This window comes from Apaloderma vittatum, unplaced genomic scaffold (genome assembly GCF_000703405.1).
Source record: "Apaloderma vittatum isolate BGI_N311 unplaced genomic scaffold, ASM70340v1 scaffold2726, whole genome shotgun sequence".
Taxonomy (NCBI): domain Eukaryota; kingdom Metazoa; phylum Chordata; class Aves; order Trogoniformes; family Trogonidae; genus Apaloderma; species Apaloderma vittatum.
In genome coordinates, this window is record NW_009721049.1 from 37,553 (window position 1) to 50,361 (window position 12,809).

Here is a 12,809-nt window from a genome sequence, read left to right on the forward strand (position 1 = left end):
ATCAACAAGCATGTGGGTCTTAAGTTGTCCTTTCACCAAGGCAGAAAACCACAAAAATGGAATCATATTTGTCTCTTTCATTATATAAAATACATATATGCGAGTGCACAGCATGTGCATGTAAACACAATGTATTATGCAAGAAAAATATAAGTCATCCAACTCTGCTCGTAAGGTTACCAGTGAATGCCTCAGGCCTCCTAACATACCATTATTTTTACATCTGCAAAACTACAAAACCAGAAGGTAGAATGTGTGAAAAAAACATCTTTGAGGTCAGATCTACCATCTCTTTAGGCCTACATCAAGCAATTAACCCAATTTAGCATAAATTAAGAAGTTAATGAGGGAAAGTGTATCTCAAGGATTTCCTTTCCCCTGATTCCCTTCTCCTTGTCCAACCAATTCCTTTTACAACACAGTCTAATGTTCAGACTAAACCCTGTATTTCAGGGCCTACTTCGTATCAATTTAACCAAATATCTTTTTTGGCTATACGTGTAAGTAGGCAAAAACTATTCTTTGTCTTCATTTCAGTGTAGAAACCATCACAAAGTGGAAAAGCACAGTAAACAGCAATTCCCTTCCCTTCCCTTCCCTTCCCTTCCCTTCCCTTCCCTTCCCTTCCCTTCCCTTCCCTTCCCTTCCCTTCCCTTCCCCTCCCTTCCCTATTTTTTTTTAATATTTTTGCAAGTGTGTAACTTGTAAGATCTTTTAAATATAATGGCCCACTATTAAGAAAGACCGTGACTGTATAATCTCTTCTTCTTTTCATCCTGCAGGTGCTTTTGCTTAAAACATCTGATCAAATATCTGATAAAGTTTGCACTTGCTACTATTTTGCCATCACATAATATAGCTTATTTGCATATTTTAACTCTTCCATAATCAATTTTTCTTATTGTAAGGATGAAAATTGCCATACCAATTACAGTCAGTATGCAGTCATTCCTGGTCAAAAAGAAAAATTAAAAAAGATAATGACTACTTGATGAATATGGTGAAAAGATCACTTTCCAGCTGACTTTGGCGAAAGTACAAGCAAGTAGAAGACAACTGAGTTTTGTAGGAACGTAATGAAAAATAACCAAAGAGAATCCAATTAAAAAAATGAACATGACAATAACTGTGCAACACTTCCTTAAATGTACAGGCAAGAACGTATTACTTACTGCAGTAGCTCGCGATACTTCTCGGCAGGTGCTAAGCAGTCCATTCTGCAAGTCATCTCTCTGTAAGACTACGTTTTGTATGGCTGCGGGATTATCTGCGTTCATTTCTATCTCCTGACTTGCTGATAGCAAAGCTTGCTCAAGCGTGTACTATTGTAATAAAAAGAATTATTTTTAATGCTCTGCATCATCGGGCTGATTTTCATTTTATTTCAGTTATCAATGTTCTGATAATAATCATGTAAAATAATATCCATTTTAGGTAATAAATATAATTGTCCTACTTTCTCCTTGTGTAGCTGTTGAAGCTTCTCCTCCAGCGCTTGTACAACTTTATCTTGTTCACATAAACGGCTAAGCTTAGCCTAATATGTAACAGAAAATGATCACAATTAGGATTTCATTTTAATAATCTTCAGTAATCGAAACGCAACTTGATCAAATCATTATATGAATCTATACAGAATATTATTACCACAAAATATGAATTCTAAACTTATGAAGGCATCAGTTCTGCATTTTCAAATTAACCTTAAAAAACTCTCCTAAGATATTATGAAGTGTTATTATAACTTGAAACAGTGTGGCTCAAATCACGTAATTTATGACTCTACAGATGAATCTTTACAACTTGATAATAGGTTTTAAATACCATTTTAATTGATGTATTCCTCAGCATTATAAAGAATATGGTATATATTCACAGTCTTCCCCATGGTTTATTTCAGGAGGTAGTTTTTAATAGTTAGTTACTGGTACTACCCATGCTCTGCTCTTGTTTAGCTCTGATCAAGGCTTGGCTATGACTAAAACTGCTCCACTCCAGCTCCACTTTGAGTAAGTAACTGTCCAGTGCACCCCAAGCAATTCGAAACAGTTTACTTCTCTGTTTGAACAATATTTTTGGTTCAGTTTGTGCTGCTCTGAGTTTTTAACTCTAAGACTGGAAGCCTACTTTCTGTTTAGTAAAATAACATCCCTTAAATCATTATACCTACTCTCAGCTGCATTGTGCAAGGATGACTAGAAATGCATATTTATGTATACGCAGTATGACTATATGGGTGTATTTTTCACTACCAATTTTACACCGAGCCCCTTTATTTAGTAACTAGCAACCCAACACTCTGAACGGTAACAAGCCGTGCCAAATTTCAGTTCTGGAGTATCGATTATATTTCCTGAGAAATCACATCTCTCATGCTTATAAAGGAATCACAGCTACAGAGTTTTTTCCTTCTAAAATAATTAATTCCTTTCTAGAAGCCAAGGGGGAAATAAACAAAATAAAGAGACAAATACCAACATTTCCAAGAAAGGAAAAATACAGATGACTTACATCAATATCCAGCTCTTCAGTTCTATATTTGTATAGTGTACCCCTACATTCTTCTTGTGTTAACTATAAGGAAGAATAATATTGCCATAAAACAACTTAATTGGACTATGTAAACTAAACTACTGTTCAGCTTAGAGAGTTTTAATACAAAAATCACCTTTTGCTTCAAAGTCAAACATACAGCATCGAACAATATAATTTTAGCCAATATATATTTATGAAGGTAAGTAAATGGAATGTCAAGCAGACTGTCAGTAGAAAGTTGCATCAACTTAACAGGCTACGTTTCTAATGCAAATTGTTTTTTTAAAGATGTACAACTAACTCAATCACACATGGATTATGTAAGAAGATGAGACTGCCAGAGTATACTTAGACACAGTTATAAACATTTATGTGCATTTTCTTATGCGCATTCTAAATACAAGGGCTCATTCTACTTGGAATTAATTACTCTAGGCCCACTAAAGTCAAGCACATTCACAAGGAGGATGTTCTTATGTGAATCTGAAATCGGAACAGAATGACTTAAGTAAATAAAATGTGTGTAAAATATCTCATTGCAGACACATGCCAAATAAGTGCCACCATACACCTTTCTGCCTACTTTTTCATATGAATTCCCTCCCCTTCTACAGAACATTACCATAAATGCCATAAATGGAAACTCTTTGATGTTATCTTTGGACCTAGGCAAACTTGTCTCCTCGTGCCAATTAGCATGTAAGGTGTCCTCAAACTACTTTCATATAGCTCCTCACAGTAAGTTCTCAAATCTTTCAGTCTCTGAACTGACCAGTAACAAGATTTAAAAATATATTAAGTGAAAAAATGGAGCTCCACAATTTAGAATGGATTGTTGCATATATAGTAACTACTTAATGTCCTATACAGCAAGTACTGGCATAGTACTATCAACCTTGGTATTCTATTTAAAACATGTGTGCATGGAATCTCAACACAGACGCCTTCCTTTCATATATCTGTCATAATTAGGTCATTATGAATTAATAGTGCAAGAAAGACTATAAAAACACAAGTCCATGTTAAAGTACAATTATAAATAAAAGGACTAGGGAAGGGTTAATCAGACAAGCATTCCACACATACAGTAAATCTTCAACACACTTAAGTGTTTCATTTCAAGACATTATGTCCACATACCTCATGCAAATGCACCTGGTGACAATTTAAGAGTACGTATAGTATATTAAAACCACACAGTAACTCTCTTTGAAATGGACATTTTATGAAAATGAGTGTTGGAATATGAAAAAAGCCACAGCACTTTTGCACTTCATGAATGTCACAAAAATTAAGATATCTATTTAAACTCCTACTATTGTAGAGTTGTTGTTGATTTGATCACAATGAGAGAAAAATGAGGAATGGAAATATTTTAAAAAAACTCATAAACATGGCCAAATGTCCTTAACTTACAGAGAAACCCTAGTTGTATTTCACAACACAAAGATTTTACCAATTAAAGATTGTCCCCTATTAGAGATATACATCTTTCCAAGACACTGCTCAGCCTTTTATATAGCTTGCCTGGAAAAACGTAACGCTATTTTTTCAAGCCAGAATTTTTTTCACTTTTTTATTTCTTAAAAATGACATACATTTATTTTTTGGCATTTCAATCTTAATTATAGCCAAGCTTAAAACAGCCTTCCAATTGAGCAACCTTATCCTTGCCCACCTCCTAAACAGAATATATTTTAGGCATTCAGAAAACGAAAACACATTTTCAAAGAACACTATACATGTGCTAATTGTTCTTATGAAAATCCTGTCACACTTTCAAAATTGCTGACAACTTCTTGCTTTTGTCACTGGTACTAGTTACCCACAACACGCACTGCTGGAGAGCCACTTCATTTCAACAGTTCTACTGCAAAGTTTTACAAAAACTTAGCCCCAAAATCTCTAAAAATGGCAAGAAACACTTAATCCATCTCTGACAAAACTGCAGCTTCTCCTTCTGCAGCACATCTACAAATCAGCTTAAGGCAAGGAGTGCAGAACACTATCGCATCCTACCGGAATTAGGAGAGGAACTGCAGTAGACAAAATGCAATTACACATTACAAGCAAGGTTAACAAGCTCGTAACCCTGGAAAACGCATTATAAGAGCTCCAACGATCAAGTTATCTAAATGTATTTTATGTCATGTTCAACGAGCGCGCCTCTCACCAAATTGTTCCTACAAATCCTTTAGCAGGGCAGTGATTTTGGGGAAAGAGCTGAGCCTCTGACTTGCTCCTGACTTCTATGCTTTTCCTCGATGCTTGCCAACTCCCACTCAAGAAAGTCTGCTCCTCTTAACACGGGGAGGGATGCTGCTCAGCTCCCAGAAATTGAGGAGCTGCACCCCGAATGCCTACAAACAGAACTTACCATTTCCGAAAGGTAACCTCTCCATGCAAGAGTTTGGCCAAACATGTATCTTACACGTGGAAAGGTAAAGCGACCTTAAGTGAATCTCCATCTTAGAAATAATTTGCCATTTACTTAACCGCTCCACTGTACAGTCCCTATCTCCATCAACACCAGTGCCAGAAGAATCACAGAAGTGGATAAATCCACCTCAATGGGCACAACAGAAGATGTCCTCAGAGGGAAACTTCTTCTTAAATAAATGTAGATTAGGCACACCCCCTCTCTTGAGACCTGAGAGCTTAAACCTATTTAAGCAGTCAATATTGAAAATGTTTAAGGGCCAGCATTATTTCATTACCGTAAAAGCTATTTTCAGATTCTGCTAACCACTCTGATTCAATAAATATAGGGCAGGACACTTCACACCTTGTGAGCACACTAAGTACCTCCGCAAGACTACTGCACTCAGGAAATTAGAACTACCTAGGACATTTTGTGGGGAGCAGGAGGTTTAAGTCAGACTTCCAAGAGGCTTTCTGTGGGCTTTTTTCTTTTTTGAAGTACAATGTCATATCAAGAATCGGGGCAAACAGGCATTTACCCCACAGTAAGCAAGATTCTCTTCTAATTTTGCATAATGCAACAGAAAACATTTCAAATACAAATTGGAAATATAAGATTTTTTAAGCTCAAATGAAATCATCTCATGTACATAACAAAACCTCAAAGATATTCCTACCTACGAATCTCAAAATAGTTTAAATGTATGAAGCTGCTATAATTACAACAACAGTAATAAAAAGTATGCTATAAACAAGGACTCCCTATCCTTACAGAAGGAAGAAAAAAGCAAGGACTATTTTTTATAAGTTTTTAATGTATTAAGAACAATTGCCCAAGCAAAGACATGGATGTTAGCTTGTTGAATTTGGACTTTCATTTTTCCCCCTTTAGGGTACTTTCACATGTAAGAGGAACTGATGATAATTCTATTTTTTATGATCAGAATATACTGCTTTAGAAAAGAAGATTAACACGCCTCATCTAATATAAGAAAGAAAAAACCCCCAAACATGGTAGAAATAGATTCAGGCTCTACTTTCCTTGTCTGTACATATGGAATCATTGCACTGGCTTATAATTGTAAATTTATAGTACAGTCTGTAGAGCAGACTGATGTAAGTCAAAGTGATTTCAATAACTGTGAAGCTGTAACAAATCACAAAAATGTCTTGTAACGTATTTGAAATAGTATATATTTTAGCTATTTTACTAAAGAACCATTAATCACTACAAATAAACAGGAAGTAAGACATCTTACTTTCTAATTAAATAAAAGCTTTTCTTGCTTTCCTTTGCTAACTCTATAAAAGCTTACTCACAAAATTGAACTCAATAATCTGAAGCAAAGGGAGATCTTTACCTACAGGAATGATTACAATCATTGGAAACTAGTCTGTCGTCTTGACAACAAAGCAGGTTTCAGTCACTTAGAAAAAGGTTTTTCCCAATTGTTCACATTTCTTTACAACTTCAGTGGAAAAGACGACTGGTAAAACTCATTTATTTTATTTGAATAAAAAACTATATGTTGCTTAAACTTTAAGTAAGTTGTCAGAATTTTAAACAAAAAATTCAGATGACTACGTAGGCAGTGAAATTTTGTGTGTATTTTTATCCTTTCCTGAAAGTCAGTTAATGCAATATTTCATATAGGATACATCAACCATGAACGTGGAAGGTCTTGCTGTTCTCCAGTTTATGCAATACGTGGGTTCTTCCACACAAGCCTGCCAACATATCACAAACACTCTGCCCTGAAGAGACCACATCCCTGGTGACAAAAGGTTATTCAATCTTCAAGGCCTGTTAGATTCACTGTTTCTTTGACAAAAATGTCAAAAACGGTGCTTATTCAGTGTCAAATACGAAGCAGAATGTACATCTACAAGGTGGAGGCAGCAATACCTTATAGCTGACAGCGTATCTCCGCCAGGACAACACCCTAAAAGGTACTGGTATCCCTAAATAAGTGGGGAGACTGGCCCAGGCACAGCTATACCTCTGATGTGCCTCTATTAATATTAGAAGTTGAGCTAGTTTACCCTGGCACATACACAGCACCTCTGTTCGTTTTATGTATGTTGAATTATTTGACTTACATACTCAATTAGAGAAAATTGATTTGCTTTAAAAAAAGCAAACAGCTAGGCTTCTCTAAAAAAAAAACAACAAAAAAAACCCCCAACCACACCAAAAACCGTTTCATTTAGGGTTTGAGGGCACTTTACTTCTCCCATTCCTCTCCCAGATAGCTCCGTCAAGTTCCACGTTAAAGGTCCTATTTTGCACACAGGAGCACAAATGAAACGATCCTGAAATTGAAGTCACTCACATGCCAAGTCCCTTTGGGACGTTGAGATTTCTTGCAGCTTTTCTGGATCACAAGCAAATCTACAATGTGGAGTGGGCTTCCACAAAAATGAAACAGGAAATTAAACTGGACCATTTTTTAGAAACATGGCAAAGGGTTAATCACTAATAAATGCTTGGCTTACATGGCAGAACATCTCCTTCACTTTGAACTATGCAACCTTTACCTGTCGCTTTGGCTCCCAAGTACATAAATGCAAGTTTAAGAGAACTGGTCAAACATTCCCTTCTAACTGAGCATCAGAACTGCACACCCCAACTGCTGCAAAACACCGCAACCATTGAAGTAAGAACAACATCTTTGCTGTAGTAGAGAGCAGAAACTTCTTAATCATTCCTTTATGTGACAGGAGCTGCTCAGTTAAGCCCCAGGAGCCCTAAGACACTGCAGTGCCAACAGATACGTATTGGCCATGCTCATAAGTTAATGCAGGTCTCAACTCACAGACAATATTTCCATTCACATTTCGGATTCGTCTTCCATCTTACCATTTACAACCATCACTAGAGACTCTGTAAGCGTGCACGGTTAAGTCTGCTGTGACTTTATGAACAGACACTGCTTTTTGGATTTACAGTCCCCAGATCAAAGTCATTTTGATCTTTCCTTTCTTCAGTGGCTAAAGGCTTGGTAGGTGCAAACAAAAACTTGTAAATCCACTTTCTAGAACGAAACAAAATTGCCAGAAATGACCAGGTAAATGCCACTCACATGCTTTTGTAGTGGTCAAAAGAAAAAGCCCTTTGAACACTAATTGCAGAGAATCATGCTAAGACAAATGTTGGAAGCTTATTGGAGGTTTTATGAATTTACTGGACACCTGCATAAAGCATCAACTAATTAAATCATCTAGACAGAGAAAGTTATTCAAAAGTGTACACTTAATACTCAACAACAAAAACGCAGCAAAAGCCATGCTAACAATATTGCAGCATTTTATAAAGCATGGATGACTTGTGGTTTTCCAAAGCAAATAAGAGAAACACCGATGTCATGAATAAATCTGAGGAACAACCAAAACTGTCACTAAGGAAAATTTTCGCAGATGATAAAGCAATTTCATTCACTATCCAAGACCTTACTTGCTGGTACAGTTGTGGTCTTAGCGCCGAGTTCTCAATCATAGTGTGAACCATGGTGATTAAAGGTTCATTCTCTTTCATCTATTTCAAATCAGGAGGAGCATACAGCAAACATCAGTTTACAGCATGGCTAGATTTGAAAGACGACACTGTAAAATATAGCCTCTACTTTAATTTTTTCTAATAATGCAGTAGATTACATTTTATCCCATGCTTTTTATATATTCCATCATTCAGCAATATCAACATTTGAAAAGTTTAATAATATCAAACAAATGTATCAAAACCACATAAATGTTCAAACCCAATGTAATATTTATTCACCAACACTCTCCCTTTTTAAAAATAAAAAAAGGCTTAAAATAAGCCCGGCTTTGCATGATATCGAAATGAAAAGTATTATCAGATTATGCGGTAGGAACACTCAAACCTTTATAAAAAACTTTTAAATAATATATTTAATAACTCAATGTACATTAAAAAGACATAAGCATTCACAGCCTCTGAATATAGAGGCGAGGTTTAGACTTAGGTTCACGTATCACAAAATGTCTTTATATACTGCACTGATTTATATGATTAGGAACTTAGAATCATCACTCATTGCATCTACCCACCCCCACATATGGGTGTGAAACTATTTCAGAACCGGTCAGACATTTTGTAGAATGATCAGCATTTACTGATGTGCGCAAATGTCAAAACTTTGATTATTACAGTAAAAATTGCATATATTTAGGATTTCCAAAAAAGATGCAACACGGGAAATCCAGGAAGGAAGTGTACATATGAATAATAATGATCTTTAACTCTGTCTTTATGTGTGTGTATATATATATATATGCACTCACCATGAATTTGTGTGGCAATGTATTGTTTCACAGACTAAAATGCAACAGAATGCCTGAGTTTTTGATGCCTTTTAGAATTTCTTGCCCCTAACTATTTATAAAAAAACCACTAACATAATGGAGAAGTAATTCTTTTCTTCTTACGGGAAACACATTCTTCTTGTTATAGATAGAGGACCTTTTGTTGTTGTTGTTGTTTTTTTACACACAGTGAAGTCTGATCAGCTTGTAAGTTAATCACCATTAAAGACGACCTCATCTTAAGAAGGCAAGCTTAAATGCTCTGTTTGTTCTAATGCAGGAAAAAAACCAAACAAGCAATGCCTCCCGTCTGCTCGTCATGTACAATACACATAAACAGAAAACTAGAACTGACACAAGAAGTTGTACTCTCTTTACACCAAAACTCTGTTCAGAGAGTGAGCGCACCAGGTGATACCAAATGATATCTCAATAGTAAGATTAACAATAAGGTCCAAAGCCAAACAATCAAACTACAGTCAACTGACATATTTGTAAAGAAAAAAAAATACTCTGAGGCTGAAGTATTTTATTAGGAGTATACTGGTTTGGAAGCATTTTTATCAGGAGGATTTCAACAGCTTCAGGCTCTTTTGGCTAATTCTTCTTATAATATTTCAAAGTTTTCCTTTCTGACAGATAACAAGACAATACAATGACAGAATTAGTTTCTGCAGAAGTGTTCAAAGATTGCTTTCATCCTGATTAGAAAAGAAGCAAAGTGGATTTGCTAAAGAGATGTTCTGGAGTAATGTTTTGTCCTCCAGTGAGCTCTAACTTTGATTTATAGGACCTCTTCCAATATTTTTAATACCATTGATGCTTAACCATGCTTATGTAACACTCTTTGCAAAGTCCAGTTATTTCCAGCACAGCTCCAGTTCCTTAAGCCCTTACAGAAAAAAAGATCAAAAACCAGATAATTGGTAAAGTAATTCCAACCAAAGAGCATTTGTAGTAGTCAAATATATAAAGCTTTTCAAACTTGTTTCCCAAAATATACTGATACTGAACTACTGAGAAGTTCCAGGTATCTGTCACAAACCTTCCACTAATTAAAGCTAAGGCACGCACAAGTTAATGTGAAGAACTGGCAAAGTAAGCCAATGCTACGTGGGACACAATGACAAGTCCTATACTCTAAAAGATGAAGAGGATACCTGTTTTGTGTTCTTAAAGCATATAATGAGGCTACTCCCAAACTGAAGTTCGAGATGATTCACATTGAATAAATAGTTTAAGGAAAAATAGTTGCTTGTTCATAAAAGAAATATCCCTTGATTTTCTCTCTCTTCAGAAAAGAAAAAAATAAATTGTACAGTAAAGGACATATTTTAGATCCCATGTATAATACTAATAGTATTATACTCAAAGAGTCTTTCCAGTTACAGAATTCACAAAAATTGGAATTAAGATTTTCACAAACCAAAGTGTGAACTGCCTAGTGCCACACAGCAACACAGCAGTAAAACCAAGTAAAATCCAGCAGTCCTGGCTTTACCTCTTTCTACTTCTAGTAGCAACTATTTCTTCTAAGAACTGATGCTTCACCTTTACTTTTATTTTTACTGATGTAGTTGTAGTTTCTAACCACAACTGCACTTGGAAACAAAGAAACAACCACCTCTTTGACATATGATCGATATGAACAGCTACATTACTTATGAGCGAGCATCCGAGCGGGTATTTTGTGTATTAAACCACATATATAAAGCCAAGCTACTGACCATCTTTCTCTTCCTTCCTCTTCCTGAATTCTCTTCTGTGTTTGCTAACACCCTACAAAGACAACATTTCAGTATGTGCTGTGCTGGTGGCAGCAATGAGCTGGAATAGTGGGTCCCTTCCAGGGAGGTGACCTCACTGATGAGGTAAGGTCATATGTTAAGGGTGACAAAAGACTGAACTTAGACTGTCAGTTTTATCCATTTCCTCTCACCCTTCCTGAGGGTAAAAGGACCTGGAAATAGGACCTGACCAAGCTTTCCCCCCACCCTTCCTCTGCTCTTTAATCTTCTGTCCAAAAAAAAGAAGGAAAAAAACAGTTTTCCTTCCTGCCTTCTTTTTACAGCAATGATGCCTCCAGCGTAGTTTTTTTCACCCTACAGGGCCCCTGTCCTTGAGTAACCCTTCTTACCCTGGGGAGGGGAAAGACAAAAAAAAAAAAGCAGCAGAACGAACAACAGTGGTGGCTGAGTCAACTCACTCTACCTTTTCCAGACAACCTGAAAAATCCAAGAGTAGTATTCTACATGTTGCTAATACAGGACATCGAATTCTAGGCTGAAACACAAGGTATCAGATATAATACAGGGTATCTGTCCACTCTAACCAAACCCCCTTGTACTATTCCAGCTTCCTTTAATTTATTACATTTTCCCAGAGCCACCTTCAGGATCTCAGAACGAGGGAGGTAGAGTATGGATGTTGGCTGTGGGACCTTCACTCCTTTGTTTGACAACTTCTTGTTCAAGTTCTGTTTATTTTCATGCACCCTCTGAAAACTGAAAAAAAAACTAAAAATGAACACACCAGAAGTATGTGAGCTCCCTGACACCTAAACTATCGATGTAAAGAGCCACTTCAAAAAAAAAAAAAGACTAAAATTTAGTAGAGCTTCTACTGTGACAAACCAACCCAGGATATGCTGAGATCAACACGACAACATGCACATAGTGTTTTACATAGGTAGCTTGAGCACAGTAGAAAAAGGTTTTTCAGCCAAAGAAAAGTTTTAATATCAACATAAAATTCAGAAGTGTACTAAAAGACTAGTTTGCTGGAATTCTCTGTAGTAACAGGAAGATTCACATGGGACCTCCTGTCATGGCTTTAGTTACAAAGGAGAAAAAAGGCGTGTCCAGCTTTTATTTGAAAAAAAATACTGCTTTTTGTTACGTTATTGTAATTAATGGGACAAATACGTTACGGAGATTGCTGGCTTGGATTTAGTAACACACAAAAAGTGACCTCTTAAAATTTGATAGTGCAGAAGACTGAGATCTTTATCTGAGATCTTTATTTTATCTGAGATCTTTATTTAAAGATCTTTATTTAATATTTTATTTAAAGATCTGAGATCTTTACTTTATCCGAGATAAAAAGTGCCTTCATGACATGCCCCACACTGGCAAACAAGTCATTATTTTCTAAGGTTGCTCAAAGAACTACTTAAGAGGCACCTCTCTATGAACCCGGAGCCAGCAGAGTGGTTCACAACCTTGCTACAAAAAAAGATGCCAGACAGCTATTCTTTTGGCTTTAAGACATCAAAGAAATCACATGGCTGGATCTATGTATGTCAGTCTCTCCATTCTTTGTCTCTGAACTCCAACAACAACAACAAAAATTCTGAAAGCATAACACAAACCCATCAAAAACTGTAATGTAAGAATTTCTAAGCATCTCAAAATGAAAGAGCAGTACAAAAAAACCCCATGACTTAAAACAGGTATGGGATTTTCTTGAAGCTACCTAACCAGCAGACAATAACTTACTGCAACAGCATAAAAGTTACCTTCCCTACA

At 36.2% G+C, this 12,809-nt stretch overlaps 1 protein-coding gene across 1 annotated transcript in view; it reads right to left on the reverse strand.

Annotated features, from left to right (window-relative positions):
* The window catches only part of PLEKHA5 (pleckstrin homology domain containing, family A member 5), a gene marked incomplete at its 5' end in the record, with an annotated part of 60,375 nt that overhangs the window by 19,447 nt on the left and 28,119 nt on the right, over positions 1-12,809 (reverse strand). The window contains 4 exons of the mRNA XM_009871209.1: positions 1,173-1,322; positions 1,457-1,537; positions 2,512-2,574; positions 8,411-8,491. Coding sequence (XP_009869511.1) covers positions 1,173-1,322; positions 1,457-1,537; positions 2,512-2,574; positions 8,411-8,491 — 375 coding nt within the window. The remainder of the gene's footprint in view (positions 1-1,172; positions 1,323-1,456; positions 1,538-2,511; positions 2,575-8,410; positions 8,492-12,809) is intronic.